This window comes from Myxocyprinus asiaticus, chromosome 37 (genome assembly GCF_019703515.2).
Source record: "Myxocyprinus asiaticus isolate MX2 ecotype Aquarium Trade chromosome 37, UBuf_Myxa_2, whole genome shotgun sequence".
NCBI classification, from domain to species: domain Eukaryota; kingdom Metazoa; phylum Chordata; class Actinopteri; order Cypriniformes; family Catostomidae; genus Myxocyprinus; species Myxocyprinus asiaticus.
The window spans coordinates 41,733,951-41,758,896 of NC_059380.1; the positions used below are offsets into that span (position 1 = coordinate 41,733,951).

The 24,946-nt window shown below is 39.5% G+C and overlaps 2 protein-coding genes across 12 annotated transcripts in view; both read left to right on the plus strand.

Annotated features, from left to right (window-relative positions):
- LOC127428119 (Fc receptor-like protein 5) lies at positions 1-6,961 on the plus strand. 2 transcript variants are annotated; one of them, XM_051676214.1, is made up of 9 exons: positions 1-130; positions 644-670; positions 749-1,009; positions 1,829-2,119; positions 2,209-2,472; positions 3,047-3,349; positions 6,125-6,247; positions 6,336-6,363; positions 6,451-6,959. In XM_051676214.1, exons 1-9 carry the CDS (start codon positions 91-93, stop codon positions 6,536-6,538), a joined length of 1,425 nt encoding a protein of 474 aa, XP_051532174.1. In that variant the 5' UTR covers positions 1-90; the 3' UTR covers positions 6,539-6,959. The 2 variants fall into 2 exon arrangements, with proteins under 2 accessions (XP_051532174.1, XP_051532175.1); XM_051676215.1 differs by lacking the exon at positions 6,125-6,247 and having other exon boundaries at positions 6,451-6,961.
- The window catches only part of si:dkey-93h22.7 (Fc receptor-like protein 5), a 22,576-nt gene continuing 4,102 nt past the window's right edge, over positions 6,473-24,946 (plus strand). For 2 of the 10 annotated variants that reach the window (XR_007895027.1, XR_007895028.1), the window contains exons 1-9: positions 9,577-9,872; positions 9,950-9,976; positions 11,470-11,784; positions 12,112-12,399; positions 12,570-12,842; positions 15,154-15,453; positions 16,346-16,447; positions 16,549-16,573; positions 16,710-16,828. Coding sequence is in view for 6 of the 10 variants with exons in the window: in XM_051676206.1 (XP_051532166.1) it covers positions 9,848-9,872; positions 9,950-9,976; positions 11,470-11,784; positions 12,112-12,399; positions 12,570-12,842; positions 15,154-15,453; positions 16,346-16,447; positions 16,549-16,573; positions 16,710-16,778 (1,424 nt within the window). In the remaining 4 variants the exon portion in view is untranslated. Of the gene's footprint in view, positions 6,533-9,576; positions 9,873-9,949; positions 9,977-11,469; positions 11,785-12,111; positions 12,400-12,569; positions 12,843-15,153; positions 15,454-16,345; positions 16,448-16,548; positions 16,574-16,709; positions 16,829-24,946 lie in introns of those variants that run through there. The other 8 variants (XM_051676206.1, XM_051676209.1, XR_007895029.1 and 5 more) reach the window with 5 other exon arrangements.

Here is a 24,946-nt window from a genome sequence, read left to right on the forward strand (position 1 = left end):
ACACACACACACACACACACACACTGTGACATGTATTTATACACGGCAGTATAGATTCATGATGTCAGTGGATCGGTAAAGAACTATAGGATGGGCGGAATCCTCTATTTCCTCTTCATGTCTCTCTCAGGTGAGTTAATGATATTTTTAATTAAACAGTCATGGAAAACCTGCAAATATCAGGGAATTTTTACGTTTCATGGAAATTATTCAAATCCTTCTATATTTCAAGAGTGAAATATATTTCCAGACCCCAGAAAAGAATTGCTGTCAGTGGGCTCTTCATTCAAAATGATCTGTAAATGCCCCAAAAAATTGTTATTAACAAAAGATTACTGGACATTTGGGCTTCTTTAAATTTCCATCAGGACAGCCTCTGGATTTGACATAAATTATATTTTACGGATCACTGTCATTGTTATGGCATCGGCAGCTTCTGTAGGTAGATTTGAACTTTTCATGAAGGAATCGGTCAAAGTCTGATCGCAAATACTCATACTCTCAATGAATTTTTTCTATTCATGCTCAGCTGTTAAATGTCATTGTCCAGAAATAAAGTTATAAGATAAATCTCATTTTGATTAAATTCTCCATTTGCGTCCTAAGTTCTGTATATTTACTGTATTCTCCTGTTGTGTTGCAGTTTTGGTGAGACTCGTGACAGAAACTGGTATGTCTGTTACCACAGAAAGTTTACTTGCATTTCATATCAGTTTTATATCTCTTTTAGCCTTTGTTATCTGTGCAGGTGGATCGAGTTTGAATCCGGTTTTATCCGGCCCCAGTAAGGCCTATCTGAAATCTCAAGTCCAGTTTCACTGTGAGGTTAAAGGGTGGTCTTCACCTCTGACCTATGAACTCCGAAAGGATGCAGGGATTCTGATAGCAACAGAAGAAAATGCCAAGGTCACGTTCAGCCTAAAGGTTACAGAGGGGTCAGAGGGCAAGTACTACTGCAGGGTGACTACAGGAGGTCAAACCAGCAACACTGTACAGTTACAAGCAGTGAGTAAGTAAAATATAGAGATATTACACTGCATTCACACCTGTTGGAATTACTGTCATTGTGTTTCTTTAACTTCAGGCACTTTCATCACTGTGGACTTCTAGAAAGTAAAGTCTGGTTCAAACATTTGTTCACGCATTTATTTAATTGTTCTACTAATAATGTCCATCAGTGTGTGTTCATGCATCACAGGAGATTCATGAAAATTCATCTCCAGCACATCTCAAATTCTGTTTTGTGTTTAATAGAATTCTGTGCTGGAAATGACATTATTTTTATTTATTTATTTTTTATTTTATTTTTTTATCCCTTTTTCTCCCAATTTGGAATGCCCAATTCCCACTACTTAGTAGGTCCTCGTGGTGGCGCGGTTACTCATCTCAATCCGGGTGGTGGAGGACAAGTCTCAGTTGCCTCCACTTCTGAGACCGTCAATCCGTGCATCTTATCACGTGACTCGTTGTGAAAACAGTCAAATCTACACATAAAAGACATTTGAAAAGTACTAAAAATAAATGATGAAGGCCTGATGAAAACTTTCCAATTCGGTTTTAATGAGACCTTCATATAACAAAAATCTTGTCATTCTCTGACTCAGAAACAACATGTTTCTTTGGAAACGCTCAAACGGCATCACTAAATGAGTTCACATCTACATGCACTTATACTGAAGAGCTAAGGAAGTGCACCATACTGCATGACTGCATTAATTCAATTTATTTAGTTATTAATTCAGCTCTGGATCTTATTTTGCTACAAAAACGTACTAGAATGTTTCATTGAGAATTATTGAGATACAAAAATCAAGATTGTTTTCAACAGTTCCTGTCGTAGGAGCCAGTTTGAGGTCAGTTCCTGATCCACCGATCATCTATGAAGGAGAACGACTCGTCCTGAGCTGTCTCGTCAGGAAAGGGACACATTTGTCCTACACATGGTACCATAAACAGGAAGTGGTAGTGCCCTCTGATCTCTATCGGCTGTCTGAAAACACACTTACAGTGGACACCGTGAGTGAACATCACGCTGGGATGTATTCATGCACTGCACAAAACCAGGTGCTGGTCAACCCGAGATCCTCCAGCAGCAGAAGTCTCAACGTCATTGTGAAAAGTAAAGAATTACTAAAATCAAGTCCTATCTTTTAAACATGGGAACATTTATATCCTTATTTCTGCTAATCATTTCCATTTGATTTACAGAATACATCTCAACGCCTAAGTTGTCATTTACGGTTTTCTATAACGGCTCAGCTTTGATTGCCAACATTAGCTGCCGTGTGGCACGTGGAAGTCCGCCACTGACTTTCCGCTTTCTCTTAAATGACGAGGAGATGGACGTGAAACGTGTGGATTCACTGGACACATGGTTTGTTTTGCCCGTCGCTCTGAAAGTGAGATCTGCTCAATGCAAAGCTGAGACGCAAACACAACAGCTCATCTCAGATCCGCTGCAGCTGGAAGTGGGTGAGTAGTAGTATGTGCTTGTGTTGATGTCAAAAGTACCGATATTTTGCTACCAAGTCGATACCAAAATAAAAAAATGAGTAACAATACCAGTGTTTCTGCAGTACTGGTAGTACCAAGTACCGACTCTATTTGATACCCGTGTGCTAACTGACTTATACAAAACTGCTTTTAAATGCTAACACACGAATTTGACATATTTGTATGTTTTGTAGGAATTAATGCACAATTAATCAAATTAAAATTGTGATATGTCCTGGTGTGACTATTAAACCGCAAAAGGATGCAACTTAATTAAATGAATGTGTGAAGCCGCTCATACGCTGAAAACACCACGTTATGCTGTCATGCTCATGGGGCATGTTCATGTTTGCATCCCTGTCCCCTCTCGCTCACACCTTGATTTTCTTTCCTTCCATGACTCTCTATGAAAAATAAAAAAAGAGAATATCTTTAAAAGATTTGAAGCCATTAATCTGGCAAATTTGACAAATCCACTCCAAAGAAGCTCTTGCTATTTGTGGATGTAACACTAACCTCCTCATATCTCAATCTCCTCATGCATCTGTGTTAGTTCCAGTAGGTGGCGCTGTGAATGTGATGGTAACATACCTCCATAACGCAGATGCAGAGGTGGCAGCAGCCCAACTCTCATGTGTGCCCACCAGAGGAACATTTCCTGCCTTCTCCTGGTCTCTGAATCATTCTTCCCTGCCAGCAGAGGGCGACTCTCACGTTCTCACTCAACACGGGCAGATCTTGTTCCTCACAGACATCAACGCGGCGAGCCCGGGGTATTACCGGTGTCAGGCGAGAGACAGTTTTGATGACAACTCAACCTGGGTGGAGAGTGAGGAAATCCTAATAAAGAAGACAGGTAAAGTTAGTCCCGTTAGTCCCGCAGATGCCGTCAATTGATCATTGAAGTGTTAGTTCATCCAAAAATAATGTTTTTTTCATGTTGTAGCAAACCCATATGAATTTCTTTCCTCTGTGGAACACAAAAGGAGATGTTTGGCAGAATGTTAGCCTCAGTCACCATTAGAAGTAGACCAATATATCAGTTTTACCGATTAATCGGTGCAGATAGTTGTTTTTTGGAACTATCGGTTATCTGCAAAAATCTATGCCGATAGTTGCCGATTTTGTTTCTCTGTGGCCGGCGCTGGAGGATTCTACAGTTAATACGGCCTTGATCTACTACAGTATAGCAGCGCCCTCTAGAGGTGAAATAAACAATCATGTGAGGATATGCTGTATCTGAATCTTTCATTACTAACAATATTCATCCATATTTTTATCCTGCAATGCACACGGTGGGTTATTCTTGGGATTTTGGTTAACTGCATCTGGGATTTTATTCATTTGGACTCACTTTAACAAAAAAAAAGGATTTGTGCTGCCTGTTCAATTTACATAATTAAAATGAACTAAAGCAACACAATTCTAGAACATTTTGTCACAAGTTGATTTTATTGCTGTGACAAGGAGGAGGGCGTGGCCGGGCCGAGAGTATTCACGCCCAGCGTTGAGTTGCCCAATCAGCGGGAGAGAGATAAAAGGAGAAGCCGGGGATGCCAGAGAGGATGCCAGAGACAGTGTTTTGTGTGTGCGCTTTTGTTATGTTTCAGTTTAGTGTTTTATGTTGAATTAAAGTCTTTTTGATTGTTAGTCCGGTTCCTGCTTCCTCCTTTCTCGATGAAAGAGAGGCTTGTCTGCCACACTGGTGCCGAAACCCGGGAAGGAGGAGGGACGTGCTGCCGTGGAGTCCTCGCCATTGCCGTCCGCCAGGGGACGGAGGACTCGTGTTTGGGGACCGGCGAGCCACTTTTTCTCTCTCTCTCTCTCTCTCTCTGGCGTCCCCAGCTCCTCCTTTTATCTCTCCCCCGCTGATTGGACAACTCAGTGCCAGGCATGAATCCTCTCAGACCGGCCACGGCCACCTCTTCATCACAACTGCATTCTACCATTTACATTTGTGAAATTGTGAAGTATTATTTAATCCATTTGAGTTGGGATTACATAAATTCGGCTGATTAAATGTTATCAGCCTTTTTCACCACTTTAGTTATCGGTAATGGCAAAATCCCCTATCGTTAAACCCAGTGGCAATTTCTCAGGGCCAGCAAAGCCTTCTCTGCTGGTGTAACATGCCAAATAAATGCATATTTTTCATCCTTTAAGTGATGTAATTTGAAAGTGAAGAGCGCGAGATCTGTCTGATGAGTCGGCTGTTATCACTGGTGGTATTGCCATTGACAAAGAGATCCTTATGGATTTACAAACACGAGATGTTCTGCATGATCGTGTGATTCAGTGTCGGATCAAGTTTTGAAAAGTAGTGCTGCGTTCCATTCAGCTCAGAAAGTCGGATTTTACAACTTCCTACTAGGAAAAGTGCAATGGAATGCATCTTTAAGTCAGAATTACAACTTGTAGGCTCATGCAGAAATTCTCAACTCAGATTTCCTGAGATGCAGGGGCATGATGTCACACAAACATGTCCACACTCAGCAGTGGCGGGCCATGCATTAAAAGTCTAGGCCTTCAGTGTGATTCATGCCATTAAGAAAACACAGTTTCACAATGGATAAGACACCCTATGCCTTTGGGCATCATACATCATGTTACAGCTAACTAATAATACAACTGACATTTTAAAAACACGTCCACACACGAAAGCCAGAACTTGAAACGACACTTAATGCTCAAGCAAGCCTAATTTTAACTGCAGCATGACTGTTTTGTGAAATGAACATTCCCGAACAGACATTCATAAATAATAATTTTTCATATGAATCTACCAAGGAGGTCTATAATACCTGGAAAAATCCATCTAATAATATTTGTGATTTAAATGTTGCTTACAATAAATTTCATTTCATCAGGGTACACCGTTATGCTGCACTTCATTCAAGTTGGATGAGGGATATTCCTACTTGATATCTGCGACAATAAATGCATTCCATTCCCCGATATTCGGAACTGCAACGCTCCCATTAGCTTAGCAGGCGATTGACTCTCATTAGAGATGTCTCCTAGCAACCCAACTGATAAACAGTGCTGCAGCGCTAGCATTTGTGCTTCAGGAGTATGATTATCAAAAGAGATTATAATGTTTTATACACCTGTTTCTGCAGGCGTTTGTTAAACAAGCTTTAATATCATGTAATGTGGAAATGAACTCATTTATCGATATTACTTAATAAAGTGAACGTTTATCACTTACTTTGTATATCTTCCTGAGTGTCAGTGGTGATTTCTCAGGGCCAGCAAAGCCTTCTCTGCTTCTCTGGAGGCTTGCTTGAGCATTAAGTGTCGTTTCAAGTTCTGGCTTTCATGCGTGGACGTGTTTTTAAAATGTCAGTTGGTATTATTAGTTAGCTGTGACATAATGTATGATGCCCAAAGGCATACGTTGTCTTATTCATTGTGAAACTGTGTTTTCTTAATGGCATGGATCACACTGAAGGCCTAGACTTAAAATGCATGGCCCGCCACTGGTTAAACCTCTAGTCACCATTTACTTTCATTGTATGAAAAAAGATGCAATTTCTACACACTATTACGAAAATACTATAAAATCTGGAATGACACAGTTTGGGATTTTAAAGAAAGTCCTTTCATGATAATTTCATTTATTCTTAAACAGATTTGCGAGCGACACCCATGGAGGTCATTGCTATAGTTTTCTGTGGTTTCTTATCTATGGTCATTATTGGAGGAACATATTGTATCCTACGAAACACCAACAGTGGAAACCACAGCAGTAACCGTGAGTTCTGTACTTTCATTCTATCACGTCTTTTTGATAAGTGTACCATGATGTTTTCATGACATACTGTTGTCTCTCTTTGTTTCAGAGGAAGTGAACCAATCTGAGACGACGAGGTTAGTCTCTCATAAACTTTATTCAAATAGATCATGCCGCATTCTGCTATAAAGAACGGCACTACCTTTTTTTTCTGTCCCTCACAGCAATACACAGCGAGTTCCAGTAACTGATATTTCCTATGAAGCTCAAGCTGTAGAAATGAAGACCATCATCAAGGAGTTCGAGGTATAGAGGTAGAACTACTCGACTGGACATACGAGATTTTGTGGAGGTTTCTGAACATTTCAGCCCATTATGAACGAAATCACCTCAGTTCCCCGCTGAAGAGACCAGCTTAAGTCTAAGATCTGTTGGTCTTAGCAGGTTTAATTTGGACACTCAGACTGGTCAAGCTGGTTTTTGGCTGATCTAGGTTGGCTGCCAAGCTGTCAAGAGCACAAAATCCCTCTAAAACCACCAAACTAGACCAGTATTTCCAGTGTACCAGAGCTTGGTGGCCATCTAAGACCAGCAAACCACCTCAGGCTGGTTTATTTTTAAGAACATCCTGTTCGGGGCCTGGGTAGCTCAGTGAGTAAAGAGTCAGGTCTCCTAAGAAACCAAATTGGCCCGGTTGCTAGGGAGGGTAGAGTCACATGGGGTGACCTCCTCGTGGTCGCTATAATGTGGTTCTAGCTCTTGGTGGGGCATGTGGTGAGTTGTGCATGGATGCCACGGAGAATAGCGTAAAGCCTCCACACACTCAACATGTCACGTGATAAGATGCGCGGATTGACGGTCTCAGATGCGGAGGCAACTGAGATTCGTCCTCCGCCACCCGGAGTGAGGTGAGTCACTACGCCACCACGAGAACATAGAGTGCATTGGGAATTGGGCGTTCCAAATTGGGGAGAAAAGGGGAGGAAAAAAATAAATAAAAAAAAAAATAAAAAAACCACACTGCCATCTTTTTTTTTTTTTTTTTGGCATGCCCAATTCCCAGTCCTCGTGGTCGCGTAGTGATTCGCCTCAGTCCGGGTGGCAGAGGACGAATGCCAGTTGCCGCCGCGTCTGAGACCATCAATCTGCGCATCTTACCACGTGGCTTGTTGAGTGCGTTGCCACGGAGACATAGCGCGTGTGGAGGCTTCACGCCATCCACCGCGGCATCCACGCTCAACTCACCACGCGCCCCACCAAGAACGAACCACATTATAGCGACCACGAGGAGGTTACTCCATGTGACTCTACCCTCCCTAGCAACCGGGCCAATTTGGTTGCTTAGGAGACCTGGCTGGAGTCACTCAGTGCACCCTGGATTTGAACTAGTGAGCTAGCGAATTCCAGGGGTGGTAGCCAGCATATTTTACCAATGAGCTACCCAGGCCCCCACACTGCCATCTTTAATGTTTTCTATGTTCTTAAACGTATGTGTTGTTTTATTGTGATTGTACAGCTTTTCTATATTAATAAAAATGCTTCTTAAATGTTTCTTTCTATTCAAGTTGTTTTCAGTCACAATGAGAAACATCTGCAAGCAGCAAATACGTGACATATTGTATATTGAATTAAGCAAGATTGTAAGAATTACAGGACAGCAGGAATATTATTTCAAAAGTTATGAGCAGTTTAATGGAACAGTTCACCCAAAAATGAACATTCTTTCATCATGTACTCACCCTCTTGTAGTTTTAAACCTGTAAGACTTTCATTCGTGGAACGCACATGGAGATGTTTGGCAGAATGTTACTATTCACTTTCTTTTTAAGGAAAACTATGGAAGTATATTAATGACAAAATCTCTTTGAAACGAAAGAGCACACTGAATTGCATTAATTGAAGAAGAAACACATTGCATTAACAGTACTTGCATTTTTTGGGGATGCAATTTCATATGGTTGTATATTTAAGCTGTGAATATTTCAATTGAAAACATTTCATACAAAATTTCATCATTAAAAATTCAATAATAAAAATTCACCTTCCAAAATTCTGTTCCAAAATATTATTATTTTTTTTTTTTGATAGGTAATATTTGGTCATTATATTTCACTTAATATAAACCAAAATATATAATGGACCAAATATTACCTGTTCAATAACAAAGATTTATTATTATTATTATTATTATTATTATTATGATTATTATTCTTATTATTTTGGAACTTGAAAATGTGAAAATGTATTACTGAATTTTTAAATGATGAAATTATGTATAAAATGTTTTCAATTGAAATGTTCATAGTTTAAATATACAAAACTAAAATATGTAAGCAATGTTAATGCAATTCATTTATTAAGCAATTAGTGCAACTCAGCATGCTTTTTTTCCCCAAAGACATTTGTCATTAATTTACTTCCATAGTAAACAAATTTCTAGATGTCAAGAAAACACTTAACTGTTTGTCTAACATGTCCTTTTGTGTTCCATAGAAGAAAAAAAAAACTCATACAAGTTTGGAACAACATAAAGGTGACAGAATATAAATGTTGGGGTAATCTATCCCTTTAACCTTAATTTAGACCAGTAAGTGATGCTGTCGCCAAACTCTTACAGTACTCTCAGGGCACCGTCCCAAGCTCACATACTACATTTCATTATAATATGCCAAAGTGTTGCCAAGATACAGCCTCCAAACTTCCTGTCGTCACCAGCTTCCAACCAACATTTGGAAAAGCTGTGGTTCAAATTCAGAAGTAAATTCAAGTCAAGCCACAGCACAGAGCACAGCACACTTTTACCAGAGGAAATCATTTAACTCCACATCTGAAAATACTAGACTAATTTACTAGTAGCTTCTCTAAGGCGATATATTGAGTATTTGTTATATAGTGTTTTTTTCCTGGTTTCAGGTATAGTTCTTTATTTCTTTTTTCTTTTTTTTCTTTTTTGCAACTAGAGCAATCAAAATTGTACCTTATTAAACAAAATTATATATCATTGATTTTATAGCTTTTTAGCTGTATCACCCAGCATGAAATTCCCATACTGATTTATGCTGTCTAGCATGGCCATGTTTTTCACCATCAATACTCAACTGATGAAGCTGGTCGACCAGTATGTTTTTTCTGGTAATGCTGGTTAACCAGTGAGGTCTTGCCAGTTAATTTAATTCAAAACCTTCAGCATCCAGTGCTGTGGACCAGCACTAAAACACATCATATACCGGTGACTGTTTTCAGCAGGGTTGGCAGTGGTTCGTCTTGGCATGTACATTATCTTGTCCCGACACATGGAGTTTTAAAGAGTCTGTTTAGGGTGTGTCCTATCAGTTGTGTTAAGAGTGAGGTGTATGTGAGGAGAACATGCTTTTAAAGTATATTACAACACGTCCATCATTCAAATATCCACTAGTTCTCTGACCGCTGCACTGTTTCTATTCAACTGGATTCCATCAGGTTGTATCTGGGGGTTTCTGCCTTTTGGGCCTGATATAATCTGGTTCTTGGTTCTTTTGGATCAGCTTTATTTGATTGTTTTTGAGCTATATCTATCCTCTTCACATTATAACTGTCTGGATTATCCAGGTCAAGTGTTCTTCTTGAGTTGGGATCGGAACGATGATTCTTACACTGATTCTGATAGGTAAAAACAGTTTTCCTGCTTGTTGGTTGGAGTCTTTTCATGTCTTTTTTCATTATATTTATATTTTCTCTGTCTAGGTTCTTCTATCTCGTATCCAAGGACAGGTAATGGACCGCCTCATCATGTTTACTAACTATCTGCTATTGCAAGCCATTTCAACATTAAATCATATGGAGGATATTAATTATATATATCAACAGTTATTTAACTTAGCTATTAACAATTAACAGGTAAGTATCACTAGTTAAAATGCTAATTCCTGATATCAGCAATGGAATTACTACTGGTGAAAGTGCTAATTTTTTATATTAGAAATTACATTTGCACTAGTAAAAATGTTAGTTTTTGATATATAAATGACATCATTACTTGCAGAAATACCCATTCTTTTTTTTTCTTGTTGAGCGCATTACCGCGGAGACCTTGCGCGTGTGGAGACTTCACGCTATTCTCCACGGCATCCACGCACATCTCACCACGTGCCCCACCGAGAGCGAGAACCACATTATAGCGACCACGAGGAGGTTACCCCATGTGACTCTACCCTCTCTAGCAACCGGGCCAATTTGGTTGCTTAGGAGACCTGGCTGGAGTCACTCAGTGCACCCTGGATTCAAACTCACGACTCCAGGTGTGATAGTCAGAGCTGTTACTTGCTGAGCTAACCAGGCCCCTGTGAAATACCCATTCTTCATATAAAAAATTTAATTTAAACTAGTAAAAACAAATTTTTTATATCTGTAAGTGCATTTCCACTAGTAGAATTTCACAATGATCTGCCAGTCACTCCTGTTTAAAACACAATTATGGATATCAAAAATGTATTTCTTACTAGTTGAAATTCCAAATACACATATCAGATACACATATGTACGTCTTACTAGTAAAAATGATCATTTTTAATATCAGTAATAAAATTATTACTAGTGCAAAAGCCCATTCCTGATATCAACAATTAGAATTTTAACTGCTGATATCTATGATTCAAATCCTGCTCCTGATTAAATGTCGAAACGGCTTGCCATAGATCACTGTTAAATTCTGCTAGAAAATAATTGTTACAGATATGAATAAAGTTTATTTTTCTAGTTGAAATTCCATTTTTGATATCAAGAATGTGTATTTTTTGCAAATGATGCCGTAGTTGTTTTATAGCAAGAATGAATGTTTTTGCTAGTGCAAATGTTATCACTGATATAAAAAAATTAGCTTAATTATTTTCACTAGTAGTAATTTCATTCCTGATATTAAGAATTGACATTTTAGCTAGTGAAAATAGAATTGCTGATATCTATGATTCATATCCTGCATATGATTAAATGTTAAAATGGCTTGCCATAAGCAAAGGCTCCAAAACGGTCTTGGACACTCAACATGTGTGAAGGTCATTTACAGTGTGAAACACACTGAACGTCCAGTGTAGACCGATTCCCAAACATATGACTCTAATGAGCCGGTTCTTTTGAATCTCTTATCCAATGCAATGACATTCACACATTCGAAAGTGTCCATCTACTTTTCGGGCATTATACATACATCTGTTTTGTGTTAATGCACATGTGTCTCCATTGATTTCACAATGGATTTTGCATTGCAGGTGCTGTGGGTACATACAAGCTCAAAAATCCGGTTCTGATCGGTCCATCCACTGCAATGGAATATTCCTATGTGACTTTTTTCTGTGCAGTTCCAGAGATTCCGGAAGAGTTGGGTGTCTCATACACACTTTATCTTTATCAAGCCAACCTCAAGAAAAACCTCGGGGAGTACTCCGCTCTCTCAGGACAAGAGGCAGTTTTTAATTTTCCAGTCACTATCGCACAGGACAGTGTACTCATCTGTGAAGCCAGTGGACACAATAACACAGATATCGAGAGCACACTCAGCAACATTCTGAGACTTAAAGTCATCAGTGAGTGACACGACACAAGTTTAACATGTGAATCTTTCAGGAAATTAAACTTCCCTCATAATTTACTACTCTCTTGTTGTTGCAAACCTGCATGACTTTCTTTGTTCCATGTTGAGCAGAATGTTCAGGCAGAGATACTTTTATCCAGAGTGACTAACAGATGAACTTTTCTATTCAACAAAAGTGAACATGAAGTTTACTAAGACCCCTTTTGAGTTCCACAGATGAAACAAAGCTGTACAGGTTTGGAACTACATGAGGGTGAGTAAATGATGACAGAACTTTCATTCCTCTAATCTTTGAAATATTTTCATTGGTCTTTTGCAGGTCCAGTGGAGAAAGTGTCAATCATTTCTCACCCGTCCACTGATGATTTGTGGGAGGGGCAGAATTTGATGCTCCACTGCAACATAACAAAAGGCACTTACGTCTTGTATGATTGGCTACGGAACGGAATGGAGATTCAAATGCCGTATGACAGGACTGCAGACTCTCTGACAATTCACAGACTGTCTGGGCAACATACGGGCAACTATACATGTGTGGCATCAAACCAGTACAATAACACAATGATCTTTAGTGCCATCAGTGACATCATACATGTTCATGTCAAAGGTGAAAAATACAGAATAAAACTAGAATGCCTCTTATAGATTAATAGTTAAAAGGGAATTCTTTAATATTATTTACTCATCCTGATGTTGTTTCGAACCCGCAAGACTTTCTTTCTTCTGTGGAACACAAGGAGATGTTCAGTAAATAATCATGTCACTTTCTCTTTCTAGAACATTTGTCAAAGCCTGAAATCTCACTTAATATTGTGAAGCTTGCGTTTGGTGAATTTAAAGCAATCATCACATGCCGATCTGAGAAAGGAACTCCACCGAACACCTTCAGACTGTTAAACAACACTAAGATCATCGCCACTGAAACTACCCACAGAACGAGCGCTATTTTCAGTGTGCCCATTGAGCTGAACCAAAACATGGGCTGGGTGAGATGTAACGCCAGCAACGAGGGCAGCTTGCAGCTGAGTGAACCCATCAGCCTGACTGTCGGTATGTGGAGCGCAAATGTTTTTTTTATCTCAATTAACCAAAATACAGTGGAATTAGAGCGATCATACACTGCTAGATTTAACTCGATGTAAAATGAGAACTGTGCGTGACAAACTATACAGTGTGTTCAGTGGTTTGACATCTCTTAAAGTGGATGTTATTTTTTTCAATGTTAAAATTCCTTCTCATATCCCATCTTATATGCAGTCAACTATAAGTAAGACCTTCGTGGGTTGACTTCTACCTAAAAGTGTATCCGTGATACTATCAGAACATTCTTCTGTTTGTACAACCAATGGAAGACGGAGGGAGTTTTCTGCAACCTTCTTTAAAAAATGTGTTATTTTTGCAATTCTGTTCAGTGATGCTAGTGCCACATTAGTCAGGACATTTTATGTGTTTTAAAAAAATTTGCTTACAGCAGCTTTTAAAATTAGAAAATATTTGTTTCTGTCTCTTTGAAATTACATCTAAATGATTCCAAACTAGGCCTGTCAATCAATTAAAATTTATCAAATGAATTACATGATTTGTTAATTAATTAATCGTCTTCCGCGAGTGTGTCTTCCGTTGCCGCCAGTGTTTTTAATGGTGTTGTGCAAGTGTTTCTCCAGCACACTCTCGTTATTTTTATGGTTGACGTTATGACGCCAAGTGCTTCACTTGCACTTGGGGGGCACAGGGATAATTGGGGGGGGGGCAAAGACAAAAGTGTTAAATGTATTGGCTTGCGTTGCATTTACATTCCAGTGAAAACAGGGGGTCCCTGCACTCTGCTTTGTCCAGCTGTCGGTTTGTTGTCTGTACAGCTGGAGTTGCACTTACCGCCCCCTGCTGACTGACACTCACAAAAACATGAATCTGGTACTTCAAGCATGAACTCCTCCGTTAGTGGGAAAATCCCTTATTATGGAATTTACATACACTATATTGCCAAAAGTATTCGCTCACCCATCCAAATAATTGAATTCAGGTGTTCCAATCACTTCCATGGCCACAGGTGTATAAAATGAAGCACCTAGGCATGCAGACTGCTTCTACAAACATTTGTGAAAGAATGGGGCGCTCTCAGGAGCTCAGTGAATTCCAGCGTGGTACTGTGATAGGATGCCACCTGTGCAACAAGTCCAGTCGTGAAATTTCCTCGCTACTAAATATTCCACAGTCAACTGTCAGTGGTATTATAACAAAGTGGAAGCGATTGGGAATGACAGCAACTCAGCCACGAAGTGGTAGGCCACGTAAAATGACAGAGCGGGGTCAGCGGATGCTGAGGCGCATAATGCTCAGAGGTCGCCAACTTTCTGCAGAGTCAATCGCTACAGACTTCCAAAGTTCATGTGGCCTTCAGATTAGCTCAAGAACAGTGCGTAGAGAGCTTAATGGAGTGAGTTTCCATGGCCGAGCAGCTGCATCCAAGCCATACATCACCAAGTGCAATGCAAAGCGTCGGATGCAGTGGTGTAAAGCACGCCGCCACTGGACTCTAGAGCAGTGGAGACGCGTTCTCTGGAGTGACGAATCACGCTTCTCCATCTGGCAATCTGATGGACGAGTCTGGGTTTGGCGGTTGCCAGGAGAACGGTACTTGTCTGACTGCATTGTGCCAACTGTGAAATTTGGTGGAGGGCGGATTATGGTGTGGGGTTGTTTTTCAGGAGCTGGGCTTGGCCTCTTAGTTCCAGTGAAAGGAACTCTGAATGCTTCAGCATACCAAGAGATTTTGGACAATTCCATGCTCCCAACTTTGTGGGAACAGTTTGGGGATGGCCCCTTCCTGTTCCAACATGACTGCGCACCAGTGCACAAAGCAAGGTCCATAAAGACATGGATGAGCGAGTTTGGTGTGGAAGAACTTGACTGGCCTGCACAGAGCCCTGACCTCAACCCGATAGAGCACCTTTGGGATGAATTAGAGCGAAGACTGCGAGCCAGGCCTTCTCGTCCAACATCAGTGTCTGACCTCACAAATGTGCTTCTGGAAGAATGGTCAAAAATTCCCATAAACACTCCTAAACCTTGTGGAAAGCCTTTCCAGAAGAGTTGAAGCTGTTATAGCTGCAATGGGTGGGCCGACGTCATATTAAACCCTATGGATTAAGAATGGGATGTCACTTAAGTTCATATGCATCTAAAGGCAGATGAGCGAATACTTTTGGCAATATAGTGTATGTCCAAGGAGCATGAATAATCGCATTTATTTTTAAAGCGTTATTTTTTTAAATAATTTATATTTAATTATATAATAATTTCATAATAATAAATCAATGCCTTAGTTCTAACACATGACTGTCTTATATCTCTTGGACAGAGTCTGTAGGTGGCGCTGTAACGATGATACCCTTCAAACAAGTGGGACGGGACTTTCAAGTGTATGGTCTGGTTCTGCGCTGCAGTGTCGAGCGAGGAACGTTTCCTCATTACCGCTGGTTCCTCAACAAAACCAGACTGGAGGGCAGAGGAGGTTTCTACACTGTGGACTGGACAGATGGCTCCGTTCTGTCATTGTCTGTGGAGTCACGCAGCGCTGGATTCTACCACTGTGAAGCTTCTGATCAATTTGACAACAGCACCAGAGTCATCAGTCCAAAGATGCTGATCAACAAGGAGTGTACTGAATCCTAAACAAATATTACACCTAGTTCACCCAAAATGGACAAAGTCTGTCATTATTTACTCCCCCGCATGTTGTTCCAAACTCATATGTTGTGTACATCATACATTATGAAGCTCTTTTTTTATACAAGATCCACTAGAGATCGACCAATATTGGATTCTTACAGCCGATACAGATTATTTTTTATGTTTACAGTACATGTCCAATAACCAATATGCAGAGATGATATTAAATATTTTATTTATTTATGCCATTTTTTTTTTTTTTTTTTGCACAATGGTAACCAATAAAAATCATTAGACTACAATAATAATATATCACAGCACTGGCCTATACAGAATATTTTCATATTAGCAATATTGCCATTTATCGCACCTTTAGGCACATACCGCCACAGTGTAATGGCTGTTCTTTACATACTGCACCAGATAATGGCATTCATCTCTGTAGATTCAAGCAGAAAAGTGTAAATATCCAGTTTCTAGGGTCCACACGACTGTCAAGATCTAAGAACAAACAAGGACTAAAAACACCATAAAAGCACCATGAAAGTAGTCCATATACAACTTGTGTGCCACATTCCAAGTGGTATTTTATAACACACTTTACTTTTAAAAGCATTTCATTTGCATGTAAGTGTGCCTGTGGATAAATCCATTTACAATTCTAAACAGCTTGAGTAATTGGAATCAGGCGACTGTGGCGCTGTTTAATTTCCTCTCACATGATATAGAATAGTTTGAAGTAATTTGAGAGTATGACACTGTCTCAGTTTATAAACTAACTTTGTGAAATACACATTCGCTACAGTTCCAAACACTAAAACTATTCATGAGTCAAACCAGCACTGATCAAATCTTCTTTCTGTCTGTCTGTTTTCTTGCAGTACTGAACAAAATCTCTACTTTGGCCGTTGTTGTTGTTTTTACCAGTTTTTTCCTGCTGGTTATTGCAGTGACAGTTTGCTGTATTTATGGAGTTGTGCTACGTGAGTTTATCATTGCTCGTTATATAATGTTTATTTTGAATTATGAATCCAAATACAAGACCAAAACATTTGTTCTGACATTTCAAATTGTATAATTTCAGGAAGAAGATATTCAAGGAAATACCCGTGAGTTTTCTCCTTAAACTCTGGTGCATTTCTGGGCTGCCATCTGCAATTTTTCACACTCAAATTTAAAAGAATCATGTAATTCTGGTTGTGTTCATTCTATACACCTTCAAAAAGTCTCTTTTCATTCCATTAGATGGCAGCAAGTACTAGAAAAAATAATTCTTCCTCTGTCACCCTCCATCACAATATACAGATCTGAAATGTAGGTGGCGCTCTAACACATCTCAGCCCTGACAGATGTGCTCGTCACATGTAAGACATTCAGTCTAATTTTCAGTTCATGCACCACCCCACTGTTGAATATCTCGGCCTCTGAGTGGACTAGAAGCTCAGTCGAGGTGTCATTAGAAAGCTGAGATCCTCCCCTTGGAGATGATATATAACAGTCATCAGCAGTAGTCGATAACATGTTTTTCAGATGATTTGTTTAGCATGCTTTTTCTGCAAGACTGTATATTTTGTTCTGGACATCTAAGATATACCATTGGATAATTCATACAAACAAGCTCACAGACAAGTAAAATATGGCTTACTTTGTAGAAAACTGTCCAAGGTAAGAGCAAGTAGGGCTGAACGATTAACCAAAATAAAATCAAAATCGCGATATGACCTAGTGCGATTTTCAAACCGCGAGGACTGCGATTTAATTAAATAAATAATAGTCTCAACATGCTGCACGCTGCACAGCAACTTTGTGCACGGCTGTTTTGCCTGTAATGTGTAATGCTTTCTTAAACACATGTAAACGGGATCAGTGTATCCCATACACACAAACTGCTGCCCTGAGTGACAGATGTGCTCTGCGTTCAGTTCGGTGCATTAACACGTGCTGAGTGCATTATTTAAAGCGCCCCAGAGTTACTTTAATTGCACATTTGTGTAATTTCACATACCTCTATATTTGGCTGCTACAATTTACTATACGCAAAATAAAAGCTTCCGCCGATATAAAGGCTTGAGAGTTTACCGGGACTGCATAGTAAGTTAAGAAATTATTAAATAAATAAATAATTAATTATTATTATTAATATATTAATAATGGTAATTATTATCATACAATATTATATTTCTATAATAATTTCTAAACATTATTAGTATTGCAATAATATAATATTCAAGTTGACTGGATTTCAAAACAATTATGATGAAAAGTGAACTAACCCTTTCACAAACTGGACAATTTTTAATTTTATTTTTACAAAGCAGACAGATGCAATGTGATTGTGATGTCCCCCCACCCCCTCACTTTGTTTCACGGTTTTATTTATTTATTTTATGGCTGCAACTAACGATTATTTTGCTAATCGATTAATCTAACGATTATTAGAACGATTATTCGACTATTCGGCGATTATTGCAACGATTAATCATTAGCTCTTAATCGATTATTCAGCTTGTGCCCCGACTTAAAAGGTTGTATTAAATGTGCTTACTAACAATAAAGAGGTCAAAATCATCTTTTAAAAATACCTCTAAATGACATTCACTGAATTACAGGAAATACTTTTTATTAAGTTTTTATTAATCCTCTTTTTATCAAGTGTTTGTGTCTTGTTTTCCATTTAAAATAATCTAAAAATCCTTAAAACAAGATACATTTTACTTGAGAAGCAACATATAAGATATTTAGACTTGCTGTAAGAGAATGTATCTTAAATATAAGTGTATTTTGTATATATGTGTATTTTTTCACTTGGTTATACTTCTGCGAGTGCAGTAAAGACAAAATATACTTATATTCAAGATCTATTCTCTAAAAGCAAGTCTAAATATCTTATATGCTTCTTCTCAGGTGGATGCATCTGTTTTAAATGGATTTTTAGATATTTTAAAATACATATATATATATATCTTTTTTTATATTTTTGAAGTGTTTTCAGCGATGTGCGGCGCATTTTTTGTAATTAACTTTTTTTTTATTATTAAATCATACAATAACAATGAAATGAAAAACATATATATATATATATATATATATATATATATATATATATATATATATAAAATCAACATTTAAACCCCTTAACGTTTTTAAGAATCTTAGCCCACACTCCTTCCTCCAATGCCAAGTTGCAATCTTTTTCCCATGCTCTCTTGAGAGAAGTTAAGGTTCCGTCCCCCAGACTCTGAATTATCAGGGAGTAATACACTGATGCCTCATGACCTTTTCCAAAAGCCGCAATCACCTCTCCCAAAGCATCTGCCTCCTTAGGTGGGGGTGTGCTACTCCCAAAAATAGTACAAAGCAGGTGACGCAGTTGTAAATACCTATAAAACTGAGGTCTGGGGATCCCAAAATGTTGGACCAAGTTTTCAAACGATCTCAACACACCACTTTCATATAGGTCACCGAGTGTAACAACCCCCCTCACAATCCATTCCGGCCAACAGAAAGGAGACTTGCCAATACACAGTCTTGGGTTCTGCCATATGCTCGATGCAGCATTTAAATAAGTGTCCAATTTAAACAGTCTGGACATTTTAGTCCATACCGAGTGTAAATGCGAAATAACGGGGTGTAACTTAACTTTTCCGATTAGTTTGATAGAGATGCTTTGTAATGGCGAAATAGGGGCAAGAACTGCCTGTTCAATAACAAACCAGAGAAGGGCTCTCTCAGGTGGAAGTGACCAATGAGCCAAATGTCTGAGACTGAATGCATAGTAATAAAACAAAATCTTGGGTAGGCCTAACCCACCTTTGTCAATCGGCCTGTGTAACTTATAGAAATGCAATCTGGGATGTTTACCATTCCAAATGAAAAACTTCGCTATGCTAACTAATTTTTTGAAATAAGAGAGGGGAACATCTACAGGGAGGGACTGTAGCAGGTAGTTGAATTTTGGAATAAATATTAACCTTCCCAATCATCGATAAATGTAATGAAGCCCACCTGTCCACATCACTCGAAAAACTTTTTATTAAAGGGTCAAAATTAACACTAACTAAATCAGACAAATTTGCTGGGAATAAAATCCCCAAATACTTAATGCCCTGTTTGGGACACTGGAATGCCTCCGGCTGGAAAGCTGTTACTGGACAGTACGCTGTCAGAGCCAAAGCTTCGGATTTAGACCAATTAACTTTGTATCCTGAGAACTTGGAAAAAGAATTAATAATTCTGTGGAGGCAAAGCATAGATCTAGTGGGGTCAGAGACAAATAATAAAATATAATCTGCGTAAAGCAGAAGTTTATGCGGCACACCTCCTGCCACCACCCCTGGAAAATCATCCTCCTTTCTTATCGCGGCTGCTAATGGTTCCAGGGCAAGACAGAACAATAATGGGGAAAGAGGGCAACCCTGCCGGGTGCCCCTAACCAGAGTAAAATAATCTGAAATTAATCCATTTGTTTGCACCGCTGCTACAGGGTGTCTAAAAAGTAACTTAATCCAACCAATAAATGTACTCCCAAACCCATACCTTTCCAAAATCTTAAAAAGATAATCCCATTCTACCATATCAAACGCCTCTTCGGCGTCAAAAGAGATGGCAGCGACCGGAGATTGATCATTCGCTACTGACTACATGATATTGATGAGACGCCTGATGTTATCAGAAGAGCTGCGACCCCGAATAAACCCCACCTGATCTATATGTATAAGTGATGTCATAACTTTACTTAATCGATTAGCCAGAATTTTGGACAACATTTTTACATCTAACTGGATCAGGGAGATTGGATGGTAACTTTTACCCTCACTTGGATCTTTTTAAGAATCAGACTGATCCGGGCTTGTGTCATGGTTGGCGGAAGATTTCCATTCTTTAATGATTCCATATAAAATTCTAACAAAAGTGGAGCCAGTTCTGTAGCATAAGATCTGAAAAACTCAGAGGAAAAGCCATCTGGCCCCGGAGCCTTGCCAGTAGGTAAGGCCTTAATTACCTCATCAAGCTCCTCCAAGGTTATCTCAGAATCAAGAGAGTTTTTTTGCTCAGTCATCAGTTTAGGAAGATCTAATGGTTCCACAAAGGTCCTAATATCTTCATCAGTGGATGAAGACGTGGAACCATAGAGATCAAGACAGAACTCTTTAAAGGAATTATTAATATCAATGGCCGAGGTAAATATTTCACCACCAGCAGATTTCACTGAGGGAATGGTAGAAAGAGACTCTCTCTGCTTTATATATCTAGCCAAAAGCTTCCCTGCTTTGTCCCCCGACTCAAAGTATGACTGTCTTGCCCTGAATAACCAAAACTCCACTTTCTGCAATAAAATAGTATTATATCTGTATTTCAATCGAGTCAATTCTCTGAGGCCATCAGATGACATATGGTGCTTCAGCTCTGCCTCGGCACTTTTAATATTTCCTCCCAACTCTACAAGTTCTTGTGCTTTGGATTTTTTGGTGAATGAGGCATACTGTATGATCCGACCCCTAAGAACCGCCTTAAGTGCCTCCCAAGCCACGCCCACAGAGGATACTGAGGACCAGTTGGTCTCCATATAGACATTGATTTCAGTCTTTAACATTTGTTGGAAATCAGGATTTTGCAGAAGGGATACATTAAGGCACCAACTATATGATTTCTTTTTCTCTGTATGTGGCAACACCTCTAAACTCACCAGAGCATGATCTGAGACTAAGATGTTTCCAATTGAGCAATCAACAACAGATGGAATGAGTGATTTTGATATTAAAAAACAAATCTATTCGAGAATAAATCTTATGGACTGATGAAAAAAATTTATAGTCCCTACCAGATGGTTCAAAAGTCTCCAAATATCTGTAAGACCAAGATTTTTACACATCCTGTGAAGTGTCAATGTTGCTCTAGGGGGCTTACACACTTTTGCTTCACTATGATCAAGGACTGAGTCCATCAAAAGATTAAAGTCTCCTCCCAATATTATATCATGAGGGGTGCCAGCGGCTTGCAACATCCCTTCAAGATCTAACCTAGAATGAACCTAAAATGTCGCCCAGCTTCCTCAAGAGTTAGTACAGCGAGTCAGACCCACTCACATGAGAAACATCCAATTGTTTACTCAGCCATTGACTCTATAAAGACATTGACAGATTGGGACATGTGAATACTTTGCGACCGACCTTCGTTTCTATTCTCAGTTTGGCAGGAAACATCAGAGCAAACGAGATCTTTTTCTGATGTAAGAGTTTCTTACATTCCTTGAACCGATCGCGTTTCTCTCTTGTCGAACTAGCAAAGTCCGGGAACAAGAAAATATTATGGTTCTTCCAAGAAAGCTTCTCTTTATTCCTCGCCTGGCGCAACACAAGATCTTTATCGGATGATCTCAGAAATCTGGCCAGAATCGATCTGGGCCTATCTCCCTCAGCAGATCTGCAAGCTGGCACTCTGTGAGCTCGCTCGATTTCCAGCTTGTGGCCTGTTATGTCGAGCAGACTCGGGAAAAACTCATCTAGGAATTTCACCATATCTCTGCCCTCCTCATGCTCAGGAATTCCAACAATTCGAACGTATTCCTGCGGCTTCTATTCTCAAGATCTTCAAGCTTTTCAAGGAGATGTTCCAGATCAACTTTGGTCGCGGGTGGATTAGCGGCTAATTCCCTCTCCGTAGATTCCAAAAAATCTATTCGTTTTTCAGCATCAGTCACTCTGTACCTAACTCAGAGAATTTTATTTCCATCGCCGTAATCGATCGACGTATTACAGCGAGATCCTCCAAGTCAGCAAGAATCTTCGTCAACATCACCGACATGTTGGACAACGGATGCTGGATTCCTTCTCCCGCCGTGCCATCCAAATCGAGTCCCCGGTCTGTAGGCCTGTCGGGGCTTTCATCCTGAACAAGTAAGTGTCTTTTAATATCTCCAGAGCCCGAGGATGTTGACTTCTTTGCCATGTTTTGCAACAAAGGGCAAATGTGCAACTGGGTGTATCAAATATTACCAGATTATAACATGAGAATAATCGAAAATTCAGCAAAGTGCGCAGAGCTCGTCGCTCACACGTCCGCTCCTTGCATGGCGTCACTTGACCCCTGACTCCCCTACTCTTACTTGAGCCAGCACTAAAGAAAACATGTCCACCCCATATCTTCCCAAATTTTTCAGCTTCCTGCGGGGAAAGATGCATTTCTTGAAGAAACACTATATCATATTTCTTACGTTTAAGAAAAGTAATAACCTTCCTTCTTTTTATGGGGTGCCCCAACCCATTTACATTCCATGTGGAGAGAGATAGTACACTCATACCAACATTCAACATTTTGATATAATAGAAAAAAATTTGTGTCAAAAAATAATTATACAGACCACATTCCCCATTAGTGAAACAATCAAACCCCGAACTTCCTCCCGAACAAAACAAACAGAAAAAAGAAAAATGTGCGTTAATGCGCACGAAAGCGCGACAATCCCTCTAAACTCAAAAGGTCCATGAACGCCCACGAGCCCCCACGACAACTTTGCCATCAGATTGCTCAATTTTGCCTCACAAATTTGTGAGGCAAAATTACATAACAGAAAATACTTTGTGAAATAAACCCAGTCAATAGGAAGAATGAACACAAAGAACGTGTAGATTCATTCACAGAACTGTCTCAAAGGTGTAATCTTCCACAAAACAAATTCCAGCTGATATAAAACCGCTCAGAATCCTCGAACAGACAAACGAATGTTCAGTGAGCCAGCTGTTATGAGTACAGTGGATGACATAATCATTCCAATGTCCCGTAAAAATACTCAACAAAACAAACTCCAGCCAGCAGTAGGAATAAGCATGATTCACAAAACAAACTCCAGCCACTCGGCGGAGCCAACGCAAAAAGAAAAGAGAAAACAAAATGACGCCGAGCTTGCTCAAAAGCCAGAGTAAGTACAGCGAGTCGACCCACTCACATGAGAAACATCCAACGGTTTACTCAGACATTGATTCTATAAAAGACATTGCCTTATTGGGACATGTAAATACTTTGCGACCGTCCTTCATTTCTATTCTCAATCTGGCCGGAAACATCAGAGCAAACAAGATCTTTCGCCGATGTAAGTGTTTCTTATATTCCTTGAACCGATCGCGTTTCTCTCGTCGAACTTGCAAAGTCCGGGAACAAGAAAATATTGTAATTCTTCAAAGAAAGCTTCACCTTTGCTCCTCGCCTGGCGCAACACAAGATCTTTATTGGATGATCTCAGAAATCTGGCCAGAATCGATCTGGGCCTATCTCCCTCAGCAGATCTGTGAGCTGGCACTCTGTGAGCTCGCTCAATTTCCAGCTTGTGGCCTGTTATGTCGAGCAGACTCGGGAAAAACTCATCTAGGAATTTCACCATATCTCTGCCCTCCTCATGCTCAGGAATTCCAACAATTCGAACGTTATTCCTGCGGCTTCTATTCTCAAGATCTTCAAGCTTTTCAAGAACACGTTCCAAATCAACTTTGGTCGCGGGCGGATTAGCGGCTAATTCCCTCTCTGATGCCTCCAAATAATCGATTCGTTTTTCAACATCTGATACTCTTGTGACTAGCTCAGAGAATTTTTTTGCATCGCCGTAATCGATCGACATATTACAGCGAGATCCTCCAAGTCCGCAAGTAACTTCGTCAACATCACCGACATGTTGGACAGTTGACGCTGGATCTCCTCTCCTGCCGCACCATCCAAATCGAGTCCCCGGTCTGTAGGCCTGTCTGGGCTTTCATCCTGAACACGTAAGTGTCTTTTAATATCTCCAGAGCCCGAGGATTTTGACTTCTTTGCCATGTTTACCTCAAACAGTAAATGTGTAACTGGGTGTATCAAATGTCACCGGATTATATCATAAAAATAATTAAAAAAATTAGCAAAGTGCGCAGAGCTGTCTCTCACACGTCTGCCCTTCACATGGCGTCACAAAATATTAGCATTTTTAAAATTATATTCAACATTCTCAGATAATATTTATTTATTCTACAGTATAGCTGCTAAAGTAAATGTACGTTGTTTTAAAGGAGTTTTAGATATTTATATTGGAAAACAAGCCAAAACAAAAACAAATCAAAAACATATTTTGTTGCCATGTATAATGGGGCGAAGACTACTCTCTCTCACCTTTTTGTTCACTTAAATCCATCTTTAACTCACAAAAAACAAACTCTCTCTTATTAATAAAGCTGCGTATTGATGATGTTCTTCACGATAAGAAATGCACAGTGACACATATATTATGATTCAATTAGTCGCGAGTCATCACGTTATAATCTAGCTGCATTAAGCGTGTGTGCTCGAGGGATGATCGTCCCGTAGAGTGTGCATCAGCCAGTGCAGTTTCAAGCTCTCCCCCTTAGATCGGGACATTCACACAACTCATAGAAGAGGCACTGACCGCACAGAGAAATAACCATTTCAGAGTTTGTAGTTATTTACATGATCTGCTTCTGTATTATTTGACCTTTAAT

Excerpts from the sequence above, each read along its gene's own strand:
- LOC127428119 (XM_051676214.1), top strand. The coding sequence starts at position 91 with ATGGGCGGAATCCTCTATTTCCTCTTCATGTCTCTCTCAG. Across the intron at positions 131-643 it reads CCTCTTCATGTCTCTCTCAG|TTTTGGTGAGACTCGTGACA; the intron begins GTGAGTTAATGA and ends GTTGTGTTGCAG. Across the intron at positions 6,364-6,450 it reads AACCAATCTGAGACGACGAG|CAATACACAGCGAGTTCCAG; the intron begins GTTAGTCTCTCA and ends TGTCCCTCACAG.